At 45.1% G+C, this 25,529-nt stretch overlaps 1 protein-coding gene across 1 annotated transcript in view; it reads right to left on the bottom strand.

Annotated features, from left to right (window-relative positions):
* The window catches only part of LOC118363205 (arginyl-tRNA--protein transferase 1-like), a 112,395-nt gene that overhangs the window by 86,203 nt on the left and 663 nt on the right, over positions 1–25,529 (bottom strand). Inside the window, exons 2-3 of the mRNA XM_052485735.1 lie at positions 14,252–14,433; positions 3,832–3,931 (exon numbers count right to left, since the gene is read on the bottom strand). Of these exons, the coding sequence (XP_052341695.1) occupies positions 3,832–3,931; positions 14,252–14,433 (282 nt within the window). The remainder of the gene's footprint in view (positions 1–3,831; positions 3,932–14,251; positions 14,434–25,529) is intronic.

The raw sequence follows: 25,529 nt of genomic DNA, 5'->3' as shown, positions 1-25,529 counted from the left end.
AGCAAAGCTATATATAAATATGGCTCTGGCCCAGAGCCTTGCTCCTCAGTTAAGGAGCTCACTGAAAGACAGAGGAGTAGAGAATAAAGATAAATGCTCCAGCTTCTGGCCTTTCAGTCAGACACCTGGGGTCAGTGTAGCAAGGAGGGGGGAAATATAAAAAGAAGGGGAGTGAAAATGAGAGGAAAAAAGAGAACCAGGGTACTAGTTGTGACTTCTCTCTCCCCGTTGAGGCCCTTGCACCTAGAATAACACAGAGGAGGGAGAGACTAAGGAAAGGAGAGGAGGAAGAGCTCTCCAAGAGGCCAGAATAGGGCTTTCAGGAACATGTCCGTCTGAATGTACTGGGGTTTTAGTGAGAGAAACAGATCGCTGTAGCGACCGGCCAGAGAGGTAAGGAGGGGGCGGAGTGGAGTCTAGGGGGGCATCAAGACCTTCCACAGGTGTCTCCATTCCCCTTTGGCGCGTTTTTCCCGACACGGACAGACACCGCTCCCAAATAGAAAACGATATATATATGTTACATCATTTCTCGACATACACTACCAGTCAAAAGTTTTACAACACCTACTCATTTAATTTTTTTTTTTTTATTTTTTTTTACTATTTTCTACATTGTAGAAAAATAGTAAAGTCATCAAAACTATGAAATAACACATATGGAATCATGTAGTAACCAAAAAACTGTTAAACAAATCAAAATACAGTTTATATTTGAGATTCTTCAAATAGCCAACTTTTGCCTTTACAGCTTTGCACACTCTTGACATTCTCTCAACCAGCTTCAACTGGAATGCTTTTCCAACAGTATTGAAGGAGTTCCCACATATGCTGAGCACTTGTTGGCTGCTTTTCCTCCACTCTGCGGTCTGACTCATCGCAGACCATCTCAATTTGGTTGAGGTCGGGGGATTGTGGAGGCAGCTCATCTGATGCAGCACACCATCACTCTCCTTCTTGGTAAATTAGCCCTTCACAGTCTGGAGGTGTGTTGGGTCATTGTCCTTTTGGGGGAGTTTCTCCCATTTTTCTCTGCATATCTTCTCAAGCTCTGCCAGGTTGGGTAGGGAGCGTTGCTGCACAGCTATTTTCAGGGCTCTCCAGAGATGTTCGATCAGGTTCCTGTCCGGGCTCTGGCTGGGCCACTCAAGGACATTGTCCTGAAGACTTGTCCCGAAGCCACTGCTGCTTTGTCTTGGATGTGTGCTTAGGGTCGTTGCCCTGTTAGAAGGTGAACCTTCACCCCAGTGTGAGGTCCTGAGCACTCTGGAGCAGATTTTCATCAAGGATTTCTCTGTACTTTGTTCTGTTCATCTTTCCCTCGATCCTGACAAGTCTCCCAGGCCCTACCGTAGGAAAACATCCCCACAGCATGATGCTGCCACCACGCTTCACCATAGGGATGGTACCAGGTTTCCTCCAGATGTGATGCTTGGTATTCAGGCCAAAGAGTTAAATATTCATCAGACCAGAATCTTGTTTTTCATGGTCTGAGAATCCTTTAGGTGCATTTTGTCAAACTCCAAACGGGCTGTCATGTGCATTTTTTTGAGGAGTAGCTTCCGTCTGGCCAATACCATAAAGGCCTGATCGGTAGAGTACTGCAGAGATGGTAGGTTCTGGAAGGTTCTCCCATCTCCACAGTGGAACTCTGGAGCTCTGTCAGAGTGACAATCGGGTTCTTGGTCACCTCCCTGACCAATTCCCTTCACCCCCGATTGCTCAGTTTGGCCGGGGACCAGCTCAAGGAAGAGTCTTGGTGGTTATAAACTTCCTCCATTTAAGAATGATGGAGGCCACTGTGTTCTTGGGGATCTTCAATGCTGCAGAATGTTTGGGGTATTGTTCCCCAGATCTGTGACTCAACAAAATCCTGTCTCGGAGCTCTACGGACAATTCCTTCGACCTCATGGATTGGTTTATGCTCTGACATGCACTGTCAACTGTGGGATCTTACATAGACAGGTGTGTGCCTTTCCAAATCATGTCCAATCAATTGAATTTACTACAGGTGGACTCCAAGTTGTTGAAACATCTCAAGGATGATCAATGAAAACAGGATGCACCTGAGCTCAATTTCGAGTCTCATAGCAAAGGGTCTGTTTTTGCTCTGTCATTATGTGGTAGTGTGTGTAGATTGATGATTTTTAAAAATGTATTCGTCAATTTTAGAATAAGGCTGTAACTTAACAAAATGTGGAAAAAGTGAAGGGGTCTGAATACTTTTCGAATGCACTGTTCATAAGTACTAACACCCCTGAGTCAATACATGTTAGAATCACCTTTGGCAGTGATTACAGCTTCTATTCTTTCTGGTTAAGTCTAAGAGCTTGGTACAATATTTGGTAGAATATTTGAACAATCTTCTTTTCAAAATTCTTCAAGCTCCGTCAAGTTGGTTGTTGATCATTGCTAGACAGCAATTTTCAAGTCTTGCCATAGATTTTCAAGCAGATTTATGTCAAAACTGTCCCTTGGTAAGCAGCACCAGTGTATATTTGCCCTTGTGTTGTAGGTTATTGCCCTGCTGAAAGGTGTATTTGTCTCCAAGTGTCTAGTGGAAAGCAGATTGAACCAGGTGTTCTTCTAGGATTTTGCCTGTGCTTGGCTCCGCCCGTTTCTTGAAAAACTCATGTTGGATTTGCCGCAAACATAATGCTTTGCAGTTATGCCAAAAACTGTGTTTCTTTGCCGTGTTCTCTTTAGTGCTTTGTTGCATACAGGATGCATGTTTTGGAATATTTTTATTCTGTATATTTGTAATCTTCTTTTCACTCTGTCATTTAGGTCATTATCGTGGAGTAACTACAATGTTGTTGACCTATCCTCACTTTCTCCCATCACAGCCATTGAACTCTGTAGTCGTTTTAAAATCACCATTGGCCTAATGGTGACATCACTGAGCAGTTGCTTTCCTGTCCTGGAGCTCAGCTCAGAAGGACGACTATCTTTGTTGTGACTGGGTGGTTTAATACATCATTCAATTAATAATTATTAACTTGACCATGTTTTTAACATATATTTAATGTCTGATTTGTTATTGTTACCCATCTACCAAACACGGCCTTTCTTTATGAGGCTTTCCAGTCTTTTTAGTTGAATCTGTGCTTGAAATTCAATACTTGACTGAGGGACTTTACAGATGTTACCTCGACTAACCTGTGCACTGGCATATTGACTCTGTACGGACACCCCCCGTATATAGCCACACTACTGTTATTTTACTGCTGCTCTTTAATGATTTGTTACATTTATTTTTTATTTATCTATTTTTTACTTAACACTTATTTTTCTTAACTGGTTGGTTAAGGGTTAAGGGCTTGTAAAGTAAGCATATCACTGTAATTAATGTCTACCTACACCTGTTGTATTCAGCGCATGTGACAAATACAATTGGATTTGATTTGTATGTATGGGGGACAAAAATCATGTCAATCCCTATTATTTCACACAGTCTATGTAACTTATTATGTGATTTGTGTGATTTGTTAAGCCAATCTTTTACTCCTAAACTAATTTAGGCTTGTGTAGACAAATGGGGTGAATACTTATGCAATGGCAATATAGATTCTTTACATTTTGTAATAGTATGTAAACATTTGTAAAATGTTCTCTTCACTTTAACATTTGAGTATTTTGTGTAGATCAATGACAAAAAAAAATCACAATGATACCGCTGTACATTCATGCAGATGTATTCTCTCCTACTTTGGATAAGTCACTGGGACAGGGTTGGGTAAGGTGGTGTAGGACAGAGTAGAACAGAGTGGAGTAGAGCATAGCAGAGTATAGGATCAAACTTCATTAGATGACAAAGGAAACGTGTTGTACCTTGTATCGCATCTTGGGGCAGGAGTGGATATAGAAGCTCAGGTAGTAGTAGCACAGCTTGGGGGACACTTTCTGGAGATGCCCGGTGAAGGTGACCTCCCTGGAGAAAAGAGAGATGTTTAAACAGATACACTATTGGCTAACATCATTCTATTTTCAGAGGATAAATTTAAGTTTCTCACAGAAATCGACAGTTTATTATCTACTGCATTGTATTCTGTGAGTTTAGTACAAGCAGTCAGAGTGGACAGGGCCCCTGGGGTGCCATTTGGGAAGCAGCCAATGATTATGTTAAAGAATGCAGTTAGTTTCTCCAGTGTTCACATTTCATTGGTCAAAAACATTGCCTTGCCTTCCAAAGCCATTGAAATATTGAAAGTGGGAAGGTAGACAATAAGGCAAAGGAGCACGTTTACAAAGACTAAATCATTGGGAGATTTTTATACAACATCCCCTAATACAGTAAATGTCTTTCTTTCTTTATTTACTTACCATTCTTTCATTAATTGCATCCTTTTATTTTAAGCCTATTTTCCTCCCTCGCTTTCTCTCTCGCTTCTATTTCCTTCCCTTTTCCATAACTAAATTCCACTCCTTTTCTCCACCTTTTGTTTCACTCTTCCTTCCATCCCTCTTTCTTTCACCCTCTTAAATGAAGTGTAAGGGCTTCTTTTCTTCCACTTTTCTCAAGAGCGGAAAAAAAGTTAAATAAAATAGATGCACTGGGAAATAAAAAGGGGGTGCACAAAGAGACCCAAACAGACTGAAAGAAGAATATAAAAGTCTAGGGGGGGGATGAGAAGGTGAAAAGGGGGGTGGGGGGTGACGAGAGAAAGGGGGCTAGGAGAGAGGTGCGAGAAGGTCAGCCGGTTAGCTGCCAGGTTCCTGGGTTCCCATCCCCTCACCACAAAGGCTGACCGGGGGTTGAATGGGGAGGATCAGGAGAGGTAAGGGGCCCGTTCACAAAAATTCCCCCCTCCCCACCCCCCCCCTAACCCCCGTGGCAGCAGCTTGAGCCCGCCATTATCCCCTCTTCAGGGATCTGACACTCCAAAACAAGCCAATTATCTAGGCCCCCGCTTCTCTCTCTCTCTCTCTACACAGAGCCCTGCTACATATTAATGCACACTGCAGTGCTGAGCTTCAGCTCAGACTGAGAACCTAACTGTGTAGGGCTAAGCACAAACGCACACAAATGTGCACCCACCCACGCACATGCACTCATGCAAACACTCAGTCCAGAGAGACTTTAACCCATAAATAAACAAACAAAGCCCAGACCTAGACACACAAAACAAGTTATTTTTTACAAAACCAAATTAAACATAATCACACATTTTCACTGATACAGTCACACGCATGTACTCACACACACACTTGTGTATGCACGCACATGCCCACACACAAAATCACCCCAATGCCGGACACCAGCTGCCTTTTGGACAACAGTGCCTCAGGAACAATGTCCACTCCTCCAATCCCTCTTTATCCCCCTCCCCCCTTCTTCTTGGTGCCTCTCATCAGGGGAACCTCTCAACATCCCCCTCTCCTGTTGATAACACAGAATCACACCTGAACACATTCCCCATGGAACACCCCAAGACCTCAACACACACACACTATCCCTTCTATATAACCCCCCCCACACGCACACAGTTCAGAATGTACGGCGCAGAGTAGAAAAGTTTATTTTTTGACAGAGGAAGTCTTATGAAGTGAAATCAAACAACTAGGATGTGGTGTATGTAAACAACATGGATTTTTTTTTCCATAGCACTGGTCTGCTTTTCCAGGGCCTCCATAATTAAGGCTATAAAATCAAATCACATTTTATTGGTCACATACACATTTAGCAGATGTTATTGCGGGTGTAGCGGAATGCTTGTGCTTCTATATGTCCGACAGTGCAAGTATGTCCGACAGTAACAAGTCATATCTAACTATTTCACAACATATACCAAATACACACAAATCTAAGTAAAGAATGGAATTAGTATATACATATATGGACGAACAATGGCAGAGCGGCATGGACTAAGATACAGTAGAATAGTATAGAATACAGTACGTACACTACCGTTCAAAAGTTTGGAGTCACTTAGAAATGCCCTTGTTTTTGAAAGAAAAGTTAATTTTTTGTCCATTAAAATAACATCAAATTGATCAGAAATACAGTGAAGAAATTGTTAATGTTGTAAATGACTATTGTGGCTGGAAACGGCTGATTTTTAATGGAATATCTACATAGGCGTACAGAGGCCCATTATCAGCAACCTTCACTCTTGTGTTCCAATGGCACGTTGTGTTAGCTAATCCAAGTTTATCATTTTAAAAGGATAATTGATAATTAGAAAGCCCCTTTGCAATTATGTTAGCACAGCTAAAAACTGTTGTTCCAATTAAAGAAGCAATAAAACTGGCCTTCCTTAGACTAGTTGAGTATCTCAGCATTTGTGGGTTTGATTACAGGCTCACAATGGCCAGAAACAAAGCACTTTCTTCTGAAACTTGTCAGTCTATTCTTGTTCTGAGAAATGAAGGCTATCCAATGCGAGAAATTGCCATGAAACTGAAGATCTCGTACAACACTCTGTACTATCCCCTTTACAGATCAGGGCAAACAGGCTCTAACCAGAATAGAAAGAGGAGTGGGAGGCCCCGGTGCACAACTGAGCAAGAGGACAAGTACATTAGTGTCTAGTTTGAGAAACAGACCCCTCACAAGTCCTCAACTGGCAGCTTTATTAAATAGTACCCACAAAACACCGGTCTCAACGTCAACAGTAAAGAGGCGACTCCGGGATGCTGGCCTTCTAGGCAGAGTTCCTCTGTCCAGTGTCTGTGTTCTTTTGCCCATCTTAATCTTTTCTTTTTATTGGCCAGTCTGAGATATGGCTTTTTCTTAGCAACTCTGCCTAGAAGGCTGTGTGATGACATGCACAAATTAATGCGTGATTGATTGATGTACTGTATATTTAAGTAGGTCTTCATGCCAATAAGTAAGTTACGCTAAAACAGCTACAGTGCGAACTGCATTTTCGTTTTTCTTGGAATATAAAGATCATAATATTCATCAAATTAATTAAGCTACATTTCTAAAAAGCAATTCCATATAATCTGTTCTATTCAAGGCTCCCTTTGACGCTTAAGCCTACATCTCCATGTCATTTCAATAACTTAGTGTGGAAGGACCACTAGAGGGCAGGCTGGGCTCATGGATAGTAGCCCAACAAAGCATGGGAGACAAGGTAACCAGAGTCAATTAAGCACAGCTGACGGTACTAATGAGATACTCTCCTTCCCCTATAAAAGAGAGAATGGAACCAGCAGAGAGGGAGAACTATCTCTGGAAGATGGCCACCGAGAGAGAGAAGCTGTGCTGAAAGAACCACGAAGATGGTGACAAACCCGTGATTTATGTTTGTTGTAGTTTAAAGATTATCCTATTGTGTTCTTGTTTCATCTGGAGAAGAAGATGTGTTTTTCCTTGGAAGATTTTTCATTGATTATGTTAGAATGTTTTTGGTTGACAAAATACCCTCAATAGAGAACCGTGTTCAATCAGAAAAACCTACTCCTGACTCGTTTATTCCACCTTCCCGCTTTAGAGTGACGCCTAATTACTTGGTACGCTCACATTGGTGGAGGATGCGGGCATTAGGTGGACGAGTGACACAAGGATAAGTGAGTAAATTAATATTCTTCCAGAAGACCCGGAGGAACCATTCAAGAACGATGGATAACGCCCTACTACAACAATTGATCACGGCACAGCAGACAACCATAGAACTCCTGCAACAACAGCTGAGTCGACGAGAAGAACCTACAGTTAGGCCAAGAGCGGCTGCTCACGCCATCTTACCTCGTCTCTCCAAGGAGGATGATATTGAGGCCTTTCTCATGACCTTCGAAAGGACGGCCACCTTGGAAGAGTGGCCGCCCACAGAATGGGCTAGCGCATTAGCTCCTCTTTTGACCGGGGTGGCTCAGGAAGCCTATTTTGACCTGGATTCCCACGAAGCGGCGGACTATGGGCGACTAAAAACCGAGATCCTGTCCCGGTACCAGCTGACTGCCAGAGATAGGGCTGTAAAGTTCCATCAATGGACCTATACAGCTGATCAACCCGTCCGTGCTCAGATCTTCGCCTTAATACGACTGACGAAACAGTGGCTAGAACCTGGAAAGGGAGTAGGACATGTGATAGAGACTCTCGTAGTGGAAGGGTTGTGGGGCAAGCCAACCCGTTGTCAGCCGACGACATAGCCCAGGCGGTGGAAACATATCGGTCTACAGGGGAGTTGTTAAAAAGTGACAAGGAGGAACGGAAGGAGTCTTCCAATCCCGTACCACGACTCACCCCGGCGCGCCCGCCACCGAAACGTCAAGCCCCCCGGAGGTGGGAGAAGTCAGCCACCACACAGCCGGGTCGGTGTTATAAGTGTCAGTCTCCCAACCATTATGCCCCACAATGTCCTAGCAAGGATGAGCCCATGGTCACGGAGTCGTCACTGCCTACCCCCACACATCCCGTTTTGAGGGGGCAGGATCAACACTGTTGGTTAGCAGAGATAGCCCCAGCCTCAGAGATTCCGGTGCGAGTTGAAGGACAAGATGTGGTAGCTATTCTCGACTCGGGAAGTATGGTTACGTTAGTAGAGGAGCGGATGGTGACCTCCGCCACACTGCTACCAGACAAAGTAGCCGTATCCTGTATCCATGGAGACACCCACTATTACCCCACTGTGAATCTGCCTATTCTCACTCCAAAAGGAAGGTGTACAGTCAGGGCAGGGAAAGTGCCCCAGCTGAAGGTGCCATTATTGATCGGGAGAGACTGTCCCCTATATAAGGAGCTTCGGCAGATGACGTTATGCACGGGAAGAAGGGGGACAGGAAAGAAGAGAATCTCCAAGCCCGAGGTAGTAGTACTACAAGGAGACGTAGCCGCGTCCTCGTCCTCTACAGCAGAGGAAGAAATAGCGACCCAACGTTTACGACAGATATTCCAGGAAACCACCGACGAAGACACCTGTGAAGGGCTATACCCAACGCAGGAAGGAAGGAGCAACCAGGCACTAAGGGATATATTTGAAGCTCCATCCGAGGAGGGAACCTGGAAGGGATTCTCCTCGGTCTCCCCTGATGGGGATGTGGAACAACCTCCACATCCCTCTACTGAGGTTGACCTGCCCCAGGAATTAAAGGGACAGTTCGGCACCTCGCAGCATAGAGACCCAGACCTAAGGGAGGCCATGAGGAAGGTGAAGGTGATCGACGGAAGGAACGTCGACGGATCAGGTGAGCCCCCTCTTCCTTACTATGCAATCAGGCGGGGTCTCTTATACTGGGTCGTACACGAAGGGGGAAAACCAGGAATTACTAATGGTGCCTAGACCATACAGGGATACAGTTCTACAGTTAGCCCATTCCCACGTCCTAGGAGGACACCTGGCACGAGACAAGACGATTGACAGAATCATGCAGAGATTCTATTGGCCCGTGTCACCCGAGATGTGGCCAGGTATTGTAAGACGTGTGATCAATGTCAACGTACAGCCCCACGGCCACACCTACGTAACCCTTTGATTCCTCTCCCCATCATAGAGACTCCCTTTGAACGCATAGCTATGGACCTCGTAGGACCCCTCCCAAAATCCGCCAGAGGACACGAGTACATCCTAGTGGTTATAGATTATGCTACCAAGTTCCCGGAGGCCATACCCCTACGTAACATGTCGTCAAAGGGAATTGCCAAGGAGTTATTCCTGATGTTCTCTCGTGTGGGCCTTCCCAAGACTATCTTAACCGATCAAGGAACCCCGTTCATGTCCCGGTTGATGAAGGACTTGTGTCGGTTATATCAGGTTCAACAGATACGTACAAGCATATTCCACCCTCAAACAGATGGGTTGTGTGAACGCTTGAACAAAACAATTAAAAGCATGTTGAGAAGAGTGGTGTCCCGAGACGGGAAAAACTGGGACATGCTTCTCCCACACTTAATGTTTGCCCTGCGAGAAGTACCCCAGGCATCCACTGGATTCTCTCCGTTTGAATTGCTCTATGGCAGACCCTGTCGAGGAATCCTCGACTTAGCCAAGGAGACCTGGGAGACCCAACCATGCCCCTTTCGATCTACAATAGAACACGTTACCTTGATGAGAGACCGCCTGTCAGCAGTGTGGCCCATAGTCAAGGAGCATATGGAGAAGGCCCAAAGGACCCAAGGTCGGGCCTATGATAAATCTGCGACCCCCCGTGAGTTCACCGTGGGAGAGAAAGTGATGGTGCTTGTGCCCACGGCCGAACATCGCTTGCTGGCGCAGTGGAGGGGGCCCTACGAGGTAATGAAAAGGGTCTCACCGGTCAATTACCTCATCAAGCAACCTGACAGGAGGAAGAAGGTCCAACTCTATCACATAAACCTGCTGAAGACGTACCATGGACGAGAGGAGGAGGTGGCTTTGATGGCCCTGGAGGGCAAAGAAAAAAAGAGGCTCTACCACAGGTGCGCCGTGGCCAAACTCTCCTACCGGAGCAGTCAAGACAGCTAGACAAGCTGATTATGAACTTTGGTCGAATATTCTCTCCATTCCCAGGACAAACAGATGTCCTGTTCCACCATATCCACACTGAACCCGGCAAGAAAGTGCATATCCGCCCTTACAGGATTCCTGAGGCTCGCCGAGTCATCGCTAAGAAAGAGGTGAGGGAGATGTTGAGGATGGGCGTGATCGAGCCCTCGACGAGCGAGTGGTCCAGTCCCATAGTCCTGGTCCCCAAAGCCGATGGTAGTATGAGACTCTGCAACGACTTTAGGGGCGTGAATGCCATCTCTACATTCGATGCGTACCCCATGCCCCGCGTGGATGAACTCTTGGAGCGCTTAGGAAAGGCCAAGTTCATCACTACCCTGGATTTGACGAAGGGATATTGGCAAGTGCCGGTGGCTCCGGAGGATCGCCCAAAGACTGCCTTCGCCACCCCAGAGGGGCTTTTCCAGTATGTGAGGATGCCCTTCGGACTGCACGGAGCTGCTGCAACCTTCCAACGCCTCATGGATGCCATTCTACGGCCCCATCAAGAGTATGCAGCGGCGTACATAGACGATGTGGTCATCCACAGCGAGGACTGGGATAGTCACCTCCTGCGATTACGGGCGGTGCTCGTGAGTTTGGAAGCCACAGGGTTGACAGCCAATCCAAATAAATGCTGCCTGGGCCTGTCCGAAGCGGAATACCTGGGGTATACCGTGGGGAATGGGAAAATACGCCCGCAGGCAGAGAAGACCAGGGCAATTCGTGACTGGCCTCGACCCCGGACCAAGCGAGACGTTCGGGCCTTCTTAGGGATAACAGGATATTATCGCCGTTTTATCCCGGGATATGCAACCATTGCCAACCCCCTCACAAACCTCATCAGGAAAAACCTGCCAAACCAGGTAGAGTGGAAAGACGAGACGGAAGAGGCCTTTCAATTGTTAAAAGATGGCCTGTGTTCCGATCCCGTTCTACAGGCTCCGGACTTCTCACAAGAGTTCATTGTGCAGGTCGACGCCTCGGATACAGGGCTCGGGGCCGTACTAGCTCAGGGTGAAGGTGAAGCAGAGAAGCCGATTCTCTTCATTAGTAGGAAACTCAGCGATCGGGAACAGAGGTATGCGACCGTAGAGAAAGAGGCCTTAGCCATCAAGTGGGCCCTCGATTATCTCCGGTACTACCTACTGGGTCGGAGGTTTGCATTAGTTACTGACCATGCGCCCCTCACGTGGATGGCTGGTAAGAGAAACAATAACAACAGAATAGCCAGATGGTTTTTGTCTTTACAACCGTTCTCTTTCCATGTCATCCACAGGGCCGGATCGAGGAACGGGAATGCAGACGCGCTGTCCCGACGCGACCAAGACGGTGCGTCTGGCGCCCGATCCTCCGGTTCGGTCCTGGGGGGGAAGGTATGTGGAAGGACCACTAGAGGGCAGGCTGGGCTCATGGATAGTAGCCCAACAAAGCATGGGAGACAAGGTAACCAGAGTCAATTAAGCACAGCTGACGGTACTAATGAGATACTCTCCTTCCCCTATAAAAGAGAGAATGGAACCAGCAGAGTGGGAGAACTATCTCTGGAAGATGGCCACCGAGAGAGAGAAGCTGTGCTGAAAGAACCACGAAGATGGTGACAAACCCGTGATTTATGTTTGTTGTAGTTTAAAGATTATCCTATTGTGTTCTTGTTTCATCTGGAGAAGAAGATGTGTTTTTCCTTGGAAGATTTTTCATTGATTATGTTAGAATGTTTTTGGTTGACAAAATACCCTCAATAGAGAACCGTGTTCAATCAGAAAAACCTACTCCTGACTCGTTTATTCCACCTTCCCGCTTTAGAGTGACGCCTAATTACTTGGTACGCTCACATTAGCTTCTCAAAGATGCCTTCTGGTGGGCAAACTAGCACTAACTACCATTGGTAGCTACAATGGCTGACACTTAAATAACATGCCATAGAATTTTGCGGCAGCCCGCAAGCTGTGCTGCGGTATGACGCAACTTTTAAAGGAAGAACCACTATATGCAGAAATAGTTTTTAAAAGCTTTCTCACATTATTGGGTTACACTTTACAGGAAGCGGCAGATATGTGTGTGCAGTGAGAGAGTGTGTGTGCTTGCGTGTGTGTGTGTTTGTGTGTGTGGGTGAGTGAGTGAGTGCACAAACTGCATCATGACAGACTAGAGGAGTATTTAGCTACCTAGTCAGGTATTACCTCAAGAGAGCCATAAACTGAGAAACAGAGAGAGAGAAGGGTAAATGGGGAAGAATGAGAAAAGAGGGAACAAATAAGAGAGAAATGGGGATCAGGGATGATGAGGAAAAACAAAGGAGCGAGAGAGTGGGTGAGAAGGGAAAGAGAGAGAGAGTGGTAACATCCACAAAGCTGTGAATGATCAGAAAGATAAGGCAAGAAAGGCCTTCTATGCCATCAAAAGGAACATAAAATTCAACATACCAATTAAGATCTGGCTAAAAAAATACTTGAATCAGTTATAGAACCCATTCCACTAAGGTTGTGAGGTCTTGGGTACGCTCACCAACCAAGAATTCAACAAAGAAATGGGACAAACACCCAATTGAGAATCTGCATGCAGAATTCTGCAAAAATATCCTCTGTGTACAACGTAAAACACCAAATAATGCAAGCTGAGCAGAATTAGTCCGATACCCACTAATGATCAAAATCCACAAACGAGACGTTAAATTCTACAACTACTTAAAAGGAAGCGATTCCCAATCCTTCCATAACATAGCCACAGAGAGATGCCCCTGGAGAAGAGTCCCCTAAGCAAGCTGGTCCTGGGGCTCTGTTCACAAACACAGACTACACAGAGCCCCAGGACAGCAACACAATTAGACCCAACCAAATCATGAGAAAAAAAAAAGACAATTACTTGACACATTGGAAAGAATCAACAAAAATACTGAGCAAACTAGAATGCTATTTGGCCCAAAACAGATCACAGAGCACCTGTACATAGCCCATCTATAAATAGCCCAAACAATTACCTCATCCCCTACTGTATTTATTTATTTATTTTGCTCCCTTGCACCCCAATATTACTACTTTGCACATTCACCTACTGCAAATCTACAATTCCAGTGTTTTTAATTGCTATATTGTATTTACTTCGCCATCGTGGCCTTTTTTTATTGCCTTTACCTCCCTTATCTCACCTCATTTGCTCACATTGTATATAGACTTGTTTTTGTACTGTATTATTGACTGTATGTTTGTTTTACTCCATGTGTAACTCTGTGTTGTTGTATGTGTCGAACTGCTTTGCTTTATCTTGGCCAGGTCGCAGTTGTAAATGAGAACTTGTTCTCAACTTGCCTACCTGGTTAAACAAAGGTAAAATTAAAATAAAAACAGAGTACACAGTGACAGGATACCTGACCACCGCGACTGACCAATACTTAAGGAAAACTTTCAGTGTGTGCAGATTCAGTGAGCATAGCCTTGCTATTGATACCACAGTGTGCAATCACAGCAGCAAGATTTGTGACCTGTTGCCTCAAGAAAAGGGCAACCAGTGAAGAACAAACACCATTGTAAATATTTATATTTATTCTTTTCAGTTTTGTACTTTAACTATTTGCACATCGTATATAGCCATAATATGACATTTAAAATGTCTTTACTCCTTTGGAATGCTTGTGAGAGTAATGTTTACTGTTGATTGTTATTGTTTACTTCTCTTTTGTTTATCTATTTCACTTGCTTAGGCAATGTGAACATGTCTCCCAATAACAGAAAGAGACAAGGAGAGGAGTGACAAATCAGGCAGAAAGGGAAGAGAGAGCTGGGTAAAAAAGAAAAGAGCACTGCCAGATGTGGAGCTAGATCCACAGCTAGATTCCCACTGACTTGAGTGCAGAGTAGGCGCCCAGCAATAGAGAGGCGAAGTCGGGGTGGTAGTACAGGTAGACGGGGGACACGCAAGTGGGCAGGATGTCCACCACCCCAACTGCCACAATGCGTCCGTCCAGCCAGTATTGCTGGTGGAAGGAACTGTGGCCCACCTCTGGACCGTCCGTAGGCGTCTCCGCCTGGTGTGTGGGAGAGAGGGGGGGGTGGATGGAGGGAGACAGATTAAGAGAGAGGGAGGGGGGAGAGAGAGATGGATGGAGGTTATATATCAAATAAAAATAAGATGTAAATAACAGTGAAATACTTACTTACAGATCCTTCCTAACAATTCAGAATACAATAAAAACAATGGGGGGAAAAATAGTAGCACAAGGAATAAATACACAATTATCAATGATAGCTTGACTACATACTTGGGGTACCAGTGCTGATTCGATGTGCAGGGTTACAAGGAAATTGAGGTAGATCTGTACATATAGGTAGAGGTAAAGTGACTAGGCAACAAGAAACAGCGCATTCAGAAAGTATTCAGAAAGTTACAGCCTTATTCAAAACTGTATTCAATAAAACATTTTCCTCAATCCACACACAATACAGAGTGACAAAGCGAAAACAGGTTATAACATTTTGCAAATGTATCAAAAATAAAAATCAGAAATACCTTATTATTTAGACACTTTGCTATGAGACTTCCAATTGAGCTCAGGTGCATCCTGTTTCCAATGATCATCCTTGAAATCTTTCTACGACTTGATTGGAGTCCACCTGTGGTAAAACAAAACATATATATATATATATATTTTTTTACCTTTATTTATTTTCAATGACTGCCTGGGAACAGTGGGTTAACTGCCTGTTCAGGGGCAGAACGACAGATTTGTACCTTGTCAGCTCAGGGGTTTGAACTCACAACCTTCTGGTTACTAGTCCAACACTCTAACCACTAGGCTACGCTGCCACCCCACAAATTCAATTGATTGGACATGATTTGGAAAGGCAAACAACTGTCTATATAAGTTCGTCTGTAGAGCTCCGAGACAGGATTGTGTTGAGGTACAGAATCTGGGGAAGGGTACCAAAATATGTCTGCAGCATTGAAGGTTCCCAAGAACACAGTGGCCTCCATCTTTCTTAAATGGAAGAAGTTTGGAACCACCAAGACCCTTCCTAGAGCTAGCCGCCGAGAAGGTCCTTGATCGGGGAGGTGACCAAGAACTCAATGGTCACTGACAGAGCACCAGAGTTCCTCTGTGGAGATGGGAGAACCTTCCAGAAGGAAAACCATCTCTGCAGCATTCCACCAATTAGGCCTTTATGGTAGAGTGGCCAGATGGAAGCCACTCCTCAGTAAAAGTCACATGACAGCCCGCTTGTAGTTTGCCAAAAGGCACCTAAAGGACTGACTATGAGAAACAAGATTCTCTGGTTCGATGAAACCAAGACTGAACTCTTTTACCTGAATGCCAAGCGTCACTTCTGGAGGAAACCTGGCACCCTCCCTACGGTGAAGCATGGTGGTGGCAGCATCATGCTGTGGGGATGTTTTTCAGTAACAGGGACTTGGAGACTTGTCAGGGTTGAGGGAAAGATGAACGGAGCAAAGAACAGAGAGATCCTTGATGAAAACCTGCCCCGGAGCGCTCAGGACCTCAGACTGTGGCAATGGTTCACCTTCCAACAGGACAATGACCCTAAAGCACACAGCCAAGACAACGCAGGAGTGCCTTCGGGACAAGTCTCTGAATGTCCTTGAGTGGCCCAGCCAGAGCCCGGACTTGAACCCGATCGAACATCTCTTGAGAGACCTGAAAATAGCTATGCAGAGACATTCCCCATCCAACTTCGCAGAGCTTGAGAGGATCTGCAGAGAAGAATGGGAGAAACTCCTCAAATACAGGTGTGCCAAGCTTGTAGCGTCATACCCAAGAAGGCTCAAGGCTGTAATCGCTGCCATAGGTGCTTCAACAAAATTACTGAGTAAAGTGTCTGAATACCTACGTTAAATGTGAGTTTAAGATTTGTATACATTTCCACAAATTTCAAAAAATGTGTTTTTGCTTTGTCATTACGGAGTATTGTGTGTAAGGCTGTAATGTAACAAAAAGTGGAAAGAGTCAAGGGGTCTGAATACTTTCTGAATAGACATTATAGCAGCAGCATATGTGATGAATGTGGAAGTGTGTATGTGGCGAATGTGTGCCTGTGTGGACATGTTATGTGTGGGTAGAGACCAGTTCAGGTGCATAGTCAAAAAGAGTTAATGCCAAAAGATAGTCCAGGTCTGATGAACTATTTAGCAGTCTTATGGTTTGGAGGTTGAAGCTGTTCAGGAGCCTTTTGGTCCCAGACCTCACGCTCCGGCACCATTTGCCGTGCGGTAGCAGTATGAGTTCGGTGGCTGGAGTCTTCAACATTTTTTAAGGCATTTCTCTGACACCGCCTTGTATAGAGGTCCTGGATGGCAGGGAGCTTGACGCCAGTGATGTACTACCCTCTGTAGTGCCTTGCAATCGGATGAAGAGCAGTTGCCATACCAAGGGGTGATGCAGTCAGTAAAGATGCTCTCAATTGTGCAGGTGTTTCACTTTGAGGATCTGAGGGCCCACGGCCAAAAATAATTCAGCCTTCTGAGTGGGAAGAGGTGTTGTCATGTCCTCTTTACGACTGTGTTGGTGTGTGAGGACCATGATAGGTCCTTCGAAATGTGGAGGAACATGAAGCTCCACTACAGCCCTGTCTATGTGAATCGTGTCCTGTAGTCCACAATAAGCTCCTTTCTCTTGCCCACGTTGAGGGAGAGGTTGTTGTCCTGGCACCACACTATCAGGTCTCTCACCTCCTCCCTATAGGCTCTCTCATCGTCGTTGGTGATCAGACCCACCACCACCGTCCTGTCATCAACAAACTTGATGGTGAACGGCCCAGTACATCACTGGGGCCAAGCTTCCTGCCATCCATGTCCTCTATACCAGGCGGTGTCAGAGGAAGGCCCTAAAAAACTTCTACCCCCAAGCCATAAGACTCCTGAACACCTAATCAAATGGCTCCCCAGACTATTTGCATTTCCCCCCCATTTTACACCACTGCTACTCTCTGTTGTTATCTATGCATAGTCACTTTAAAAACTCTAGCTACTGTACATGTACATATACCTCTACTAACCGGTGCCCCCGCACATCACCTCTGTACCGGTACCCCCCCCTGTATATAGTCTCGCTATTGTTATTTTACTGCTGCTCATTAATTACTTTAATTTCTTCTTCTTATCCATATTTTTTTTAACTGCATTGTTGGTTAGGGGCTCATGAGTAAGCATTTCACTGTCCTGTTCTATTCCTGTTGTATACCTGTTGTATTCGGCGCATGTGACTAATAAAATGTGATTTGTTTAGAGTCGTGAGTGGCCTCGCAGTTGTGGGTGAATAGGGAGTACATGAGGGGACTAAGCACGCACTGCTGAGCCCCCCCCCCCCCTGTTGAGGTCAGCGTGGGGGATGTGTTGTTGCCTACCCTCACTACCTGGGGGCGACCCGACAGGAAGTCCAGGATCCAGTTGCAGAGGGAGGTATTTAGTCCCAGGGACTTTAGCTTAGTGATGAGCTTGGAGGGAACTGTGTTGAAGGCTGAGATGCAGTCTATGAACAGCATTATCACGTAGGTGTTCCTTTTGTCCAGGTGTGAAACGACGGTGTGGAGTGCAATAGTGATTGCATCATCTTTGAATCTGTTAGGGCTGTATGCAAATTGGAGTGGGTCTAGGGTTTCTGGGCAGGTGATGTTGATGTGAGCCATGACCAGCCTTTCAAGGTATTTCATGGCTACAGATGTGAGAGCTACGGGGCGGTAGTCATTTAGACAGGTTACCTTGGCATACTTTGGCACAGGGACTATGGTGGTCTGCTTGAAACATGTAGGTATTACAGACTGGGTCAGGAAGAAATGTTGAACATGTCCGTGTAGATAATTGCTAGCTGCTCAGTGAATGTTCTGAATATGCAACCTGGTAATCCTTCTTGTGAATCTTTATTTTACCCCCTTTATCTCCCAAATTTCGTCACGTTCAAATTGGTAGTTACAGTCTCGCCCGGCCCGCCACAGGAGTTGCTAGAGAGCGATGGGACAAGGACATCCCGGCTGGCCAAACCCTCCCCTAACCAGGACGACGTTGGGCAATTATATGTCGCCTCATGGATCTCCCGGTCGCAGGCCGGCTGCGACACAACCTGGTATCGAACCAGGATCTGTAGTAACGCAGATAGCACTGCGATGCTGTGCCTTAGACTGCTGCACCACTCGGGAGGCCCTCCTTGTGAATTTTAATCTGTTTAAAGGACTCACATCGGTTACGGAGAGCGTGAACACAGTCGTCTGGAAGAGTTGGTGCTCTAATGCATGGTTCAGTGTTGCTTTCCTCGAAGCGAGCATGGAAGGCATTTAGCCCATCTGGTAGGCTCGCGTCAGTGGGCAGCTCTTGGCTAGGTTTCCCTTTTTAATCTGTGATAGTTTGCAAGCCCTACCACAGTGAGGATTTGTAGTGGAGTTCGATCTGCGTCCTGTATTGACGCTTTGCTTGTTTAATGTTTCGTCGGAGGGCATAGCAGGATTTCTTATAAGCGTCCTGCTCCTTGAAAGCAGCAGCTCTAGCCTTTAGCATACGTACAAACTGTAAAAATGTAACACACACACACACACACACACACACACACACACACACACACACACACACACACACACACACACACACACACACACACACACACACACACACACACACACACACACACACACACGAGACCAGGCTGTTACCCAGGCCCCACACATGTACTATGCACAGGGGTGTACAGTAGCCCCATCCGCTAATGGCTCCCAAATGTGGACAGGGATGGGGGTGTGTCTTTTTAAAAATAAAATAAAATACCCTGCATGAACAAAATTCTTCTTGCGAGGGGATGGAATGTGGTCAAGCTTTCGCCTGTGTGTGTGTGTGTGTGTGATACAACTCTCATTTAATACATAACAGATTTTTTTCTCACCCATCTGCACACTGGGTTTTTCTATCAACTGGCTTAACTGCTTTATATCACACAGACATCATACATCTAGTGGGGCTGGGGCATATTAAACCTGGGGGGGGATCCATGGCTGTCCCCACGGCCCATCTGGGCCCTGTTAGGCCCGTCAAACATGGCACTCATTATCACAACCCCGGGAGAACTGCCAATCTAACCATCCAACAGCCTGAAAACCCCCAGAATGCCGCTTGGCCACTGCCAGCACCAACTGACACAATTGAACCTGTCTACATATTAAACCCCCTCTCCCCAATCCTCTCCACCCACACTTGGACCTGTGGGGCCCCCACCACCCCGTTGCTACCAGACCCAGGGGGACACCACTACTGGGCTCCACATTCCTCCCATAACCCTCAGTGGAGCTGTTCTAAGTGGAGCTGGCAAAAAACAAGGGCTGTCGCTCCAGCTCTGGGCTGCTTTGTTTCTAAACACTTGCTGATTACCTGGGTGACACGATGGCGCATTGGAGATGGGGAGAGGGGGATCCATTCACTGTGTGGGCTAAAAAGTGTCTGTTTTGTGGGTGTGTGTGTGGTGAACAGATTAGAATGAGAGAGGACTAGCATTGTGCAGACATTAGTTTTGAGGCCTTTGAATGACTGGCAGGTGGAAGAGAGGGAGGCTGGGGGTAAAATGGAGAGTGTTTAGCTGGGAGAACAGCGTTAGAATTGGGAGGTCTGGTTGATGGCTGTACTAGCTACCTCTGGGGCCTCTAGCTGAGTAAGTGGGAGGCATACAGCCTGTTACTTTCTTGGCACAGGCTCTCGCCACAAACACTGGAGGCTTTGTCAGAGCCCAGTGTCATTTAGAATTTAGTAAGAAGTGAGAGCGTGAGTCTCCATACAGTATGTGTGTGAGGACTTTTTCTTACACCCTCTGAGTGTGTCTGAGTAAGTCTGTCAGTGAATGGTTGAGTCTGTGTATTTACTCTTGGTATGTGTGTATGCTCATTAGGGCTGTCCCAGACTAAAGAAAATCATCCTGTTCTTCGACCAATCGATTAGTCGGAATGTTTAAACATATTTTTACATATATAGACACACACCCTATGTGTTTTAATAAAATTAACTACATATGCACTGAGCTTGTTGGATGCTTTAAGCACACTGTTTGATTAAATAAAACCTGTTAGGGCTCATGCGAATTTTCGCAGCTTTTTGTTAAAAATCGCGCAACATTTCAGCGCCCTGCTACTCATGCCAAGAATATAGTATATGCATATGATTAGTATGTGTGGATAGAAAACACTCATACGTTTATAAAACTGGTTCAATCACGGCTGTGACTATAACAGAATGTGCGTTTCATCGAAAAGTGCAGGAAAATCTGATCACTGAAAATGGAAAAATATATCCATGCGCCACTTCAACCGATTGATAAAGGCGAACCATATTAAATGGGGCCGAGGTTGCAATACCTACAGCTTCCACACGATGTCAACAGTCTTGTCATTTTCCTAGGCTTTGTTTCTTGGTCAAACGAACAAGAGACAGCCCATTTCTTCAGGTCTCCGACCGGATATTTTGGTTGAGATTTACCCGGACATTATTTCCAGACGTACAGCTATAGAATTATTATTATTTTTATTTTTTTTACCTTTATTTAACCAGGCAAGTCAGTTAAGAACACATTCTTATTTTCAATGACGGCCTGGGAACAATGGGTTAACTGCCTGTTCAGGGGCAGAACGACAGATTTGTACCTTGTCAGCTCGGGGGTTTGAACTCGCAACCTTCCGGTTACTAGTCCAACGCTCTAACCACTAGGCTACCCTGCCGCGAATATACATCGCCTCGTGATCAATTTGATCGCTTATTAACGTTTACTAATACCTAAAGTTGCATTGCAAAAGTATTTCGAAGTGTTTTGTGAAAGTTTATCGTCAACTTTTTTAATTTAAGAAAATGACGTTACGTTATAAAACGCTATTTTTTTCGTTGATCACACAGTCTTCATAGATCGATATCTAGGCTGTATATGGACCGATTTAATCTAAAAAAAGACCCAAAAGTGATGTTTATGGGACATCTAGGAGTGCCAAGAAAGAAGCTTGTCAAAGGTAATGAATGTTTTATATTTTATTTCTGCGTTTTGGGTAGCGCCGGCTACCGCAAAATCTGTCGTTTTAGATGAAGTTCCAGTACTTTGGTGTGCATGCTATCAGATAATAGCTTCTCATGCTTTCGCCGAAAAGCATTTTACAAATCTGACTCGGTAGCTAGATTCACAACGAGTGTAGCTTTAATTCAGTACCTTTTATGTGTATTTTAATGAAAGTTTGAGTTTTATCAAAAACTATACGTGGCGCACTTGAAATTTCCGCTGATTTGATCCCCACAGCGGGACCTAGTTCCTAACAAGATTTATTAAGACACACAAATGACTCAAGAAAGAGCCCAATGGTCACACTGTGTTAAAAAAAATGACAGCCAGTGCTTGTGTGACTGGCCCACGTTGTCTCGCTCTCCATCCTACTGCAGAGAAAAGGCACCACAGCACAGAAAATGTTTATTGAGCTGTCTGTGCTGAAGCTGCAACATAATTTCAGCAATTTCATTTCTGACTGAAAAGTTCTGTTACCGAAATCCTTAATTTGTTTAGGAAAAACATTCCCTTTTCCCTCAACCCTAACTCTCTTCACGTGAACCATGTAAGCATTGCATGCACGTGACCAATAGGGCCTGACCTATAGCCCATCATAATCACATCAATAAATTGGTTATTACAAACTCAGAACACAGTAACACGTGACTGGAAAATGGATGTGGAGGAAGTGAAAAAGAAACTCGAAACGGGCAATTGTTTATTGGTTGCCCAAGAGGGAAAGAGGAATTCAGATCTGTGGAAAACATTTTACTTAGTTGTTGAAACGACTGACAGTCAGACAGTCAGTATTATGTATGCTAAACAGTTGCTGTTAGATTACAATATAATACTTTTTTTTCTGACCACTAAACAAATAAGTGTACCAGGGAGTCTCTTCTAACAAAACAAAAATATATATAAAGCTTTATTACAGCAGACTAAAAACAGTTGCATGTATTTGTGAATTGAAATGTATCTATTGTTTAGGCTAATTATTCAAAGCGCCCTTTGTTATTTAATTTTAAAACCATAATGTTTCATTGATAAAATGCTTCAAAGCATTAATGTCTCACATGCTGTGTGATGATTGTGTGGAGGATGTGTGGTGTGTGGTGATTGATACAGTAGCCTATATATTGAAATATAGGCCCAAGTAAATTACGGTATTAAGACTAAAATTAGGCCTACAGCTTCATGGTGGTTATACAAAGCTACTATACAAAGCCTACTAATGATAACGACATTAGTTATTATTATGATGGTCATAATAATAATTGTAATAACAAGGAGATCAATAAAAAGGAGGGTATAGGAGCGAGAGCTGTGTGCATATTATCAGTGAAAAAACAGGTGCTGTTAGATTACACTTACAAACAGGCAGAAGAATATTGTAAACACTCAATCAATTCTAAGTAATACCAGTCTGTTCTAGAGAATTTGTTTTTATAAAGGCTTTATTACAGCATAGCAAAGATTAAAAACAGCCAAATCTGGTGAAATGGCCCAATTTCAATATGCTGGTTAACTTTGTTATTATGCACATAGCAACAGGCTCCAATTCTATGGCGCACTGAACCGCGGGCAGCAACTGTATCCAACGCAGGAGAAAACTCATTTGTAATGAAATAATATTAGATTAATTAGTGTTGCACCATTATTTTGAAATAATATAACCAATGGATTAGTTCACTGTGACCAGTGTGACTCAGACAGGTGCCATGTGCACGATGAAAAAATAATGTTTTTGCAAAGGCTTGATTTAAGAAATCTCAGTAGGCCAAAAGCCTGTAGAACAAACAATCGACCAGTGGACTCAATAGGGTCAACCCTAACGCTCATACACGTGTGTGTGTGTGTGCGCGTCACTCTGCATGTCAACTCCCAGAACAGCATAATGGCTGTGTCCTTGCCACTGTGACAACTGAAACATTCAACACGGCTAAATGCTAAACTGCCTCTGATTCCTCAAAAGAGGCCTAAATCACTTTTAGATGGGACCCCAAACTCTCCCTTTCCTCTTCTCCCCCTCGCTCTCGCCTCTCCTCTCTAGGTCTAGTGGGGAGTAAAACTGTGATGGCTCAATTCACGTTTTGCAGTATTGATCCAGTAGCCTTTTTTACTTATGGTCAAACAAAATCTCAGATGGGGTACCGTATAAAAACCTACAACTACTACCAGGTAGACTCCCCTCACAGGTATACTTTGACTTTTCGGAATAATGTAAGTGTGGGTTTGCGTTGGGTGACGTTTGTAAGCAAATGTGCCAGCCCTAACCATAGCGGCAGTGGAGTCATCCAAACCTAAATATCTGCATTGCTCACTGTATAAATATACCACAGGTTCGGTGAGCCAACACACACACACACACACACACACACACACACACACACACACACACACACACACACACACACACACACACACACACACACACACACACACACACACACACACACGGTAATGGAGGTACTCTTAGGTAGGGGTGTATTGCACTGCTCAGAGCTGAGTTGCATCCCAAACACCATATTGTTTGTTTCTGTAGAGCTCTAGTTTTGACCAATTCCTATAGTATGTATGCAGTGCACTATATAAACTCAGCAAAAAAAAAACGTCCTCGCACTGTCAACTGCGTTTATTTTCAGCAAACTTAACATGTGTAAATATTTGTATGAACATAACAAGATTTAACAACTGAGACAATGTGAACAAGTTCCACGGTCCAGCCTAACATAAATGGAATAATGTGTCCCTGAATAAAGGGGGGTCAAAATCAAAAGTAACAGTCAGCAGCTGGTGTGGCCACTAGCTGCATTAAGTACTGCAGTGCATCTCCTCCTCATGGACTGTACCAGATTTGCCAGTTCTTGCTGTGAGATGTTACCCCACTCTTCCACCAAGGCACCTGCAAGACATTTCTGGAGGGAATGGCCCTAGCCCTCACCCTCCGATTCAACAGGTCCCTGACATGCTGAATGGGATTGTGGTCCGGGCTCTTCGCTGGCTATGGCAGAACACTGACAATCCTGTCTTGTAGGAAATCACACACAGAAGGAGCAGTATGGCTGGTGGCATTGTCATGCTGGAGGGTCATGTTTGGATGAGCCTGCAGGAAGGGTACTACATGAGGGAGGTCTTCCCTGTAACGCACAGCGTTGAGATTGCCTGCAATGACAACAAGCTCAGTCCGATGATGCTGTGACACAACAACCCAGACCATGGCGGACCCTCCACCTCCAAATCGATCCCGCTCCAGAGTACAGGCCTCGGTGTAACGCTTATTCCTTCGACAGTAAACGCGACCTGTCAGTGAAGAGCACTTTTTGCCAGTCCTGTCTTGTCCGGCAACGGTGGTGTGGTGCCAATAGGTGAAGTTGTTGCTGGTGATGTCTGGTGAGGACCTGCCTTTCAACAGGCCTACAAGCCCTCAGTCCAGCCTCTCTCAGCCTACTGCGAACAGTCTGAGCACTGATGGAGGGATTGTGCGTTCCTGGTGTAACTCGGGCAGTTGTTGCCATCCTGTCCTGCAGTTGTGATGTTCGGATATACCGATCCTGTGCAGGTGTTACGTGGTCTGCCACTGTGAGGACGATCAGCTGTCCGTCCTCTCTCCCGGTAACGGTGTCTTAGGCGTCTCACAGTACAGACATTGCAATTTATTGCCCTGGCCACATCTGCAGTCCTCATGCCTTGTCACGCCCTGACCTTAGAGAGCCTTTTTATTTCTCTATTTGGTCGGGGTGTGATTTGGGTTTGCATTCTAGTTTTTCTATTTCTTTGTTGGCTGGGTATGGTTCCCAATCAGAGGCAGCTGTCTATTGTTGTCTCTGAATGGGATCATACTTCGGCAGCCTTTTCCAACCTTTAGTTTGCGGGATCTTGATTTTGTATAGTTACTGTTTCGCCTGCAGAACATTTTGTTCGTTTATATTTTGTTGTTTTGTCAAGACCCTGCCATTGAAGCAGGCGGAGGCAGTGAAGGAGGATCAACGACAACTCCGGGGTTCACAACCATGACAGAAGCACGAGAGGCAGCTCTCCCCCCCAAAAAATTGGGCGGGGGCACACGGAGTAGTTCGCGGAGCTGAGGGGTGAACCAGAGCCAGTCAGGGAGTTGAGTG

Source organism: Oncorhynchus keta, chromosome 3, assembly GCF_023373465.1.
Source record: "Oncorhynchus keta strain PuntledgeMale-10-30-2019 chromosome 3, Oket_V2, whole genome shotgun sequence".
Classification (NCBI taxonomy): Eukaryota; Metazoa; Chordata; class Actinopteri; order Salmoniformes; family Salmonidae; genus Oncorhynchus; species Oncorhynchus keta.
This window is presented reverse-complemented; position numbering and strand designations above follow the sequence as displayed.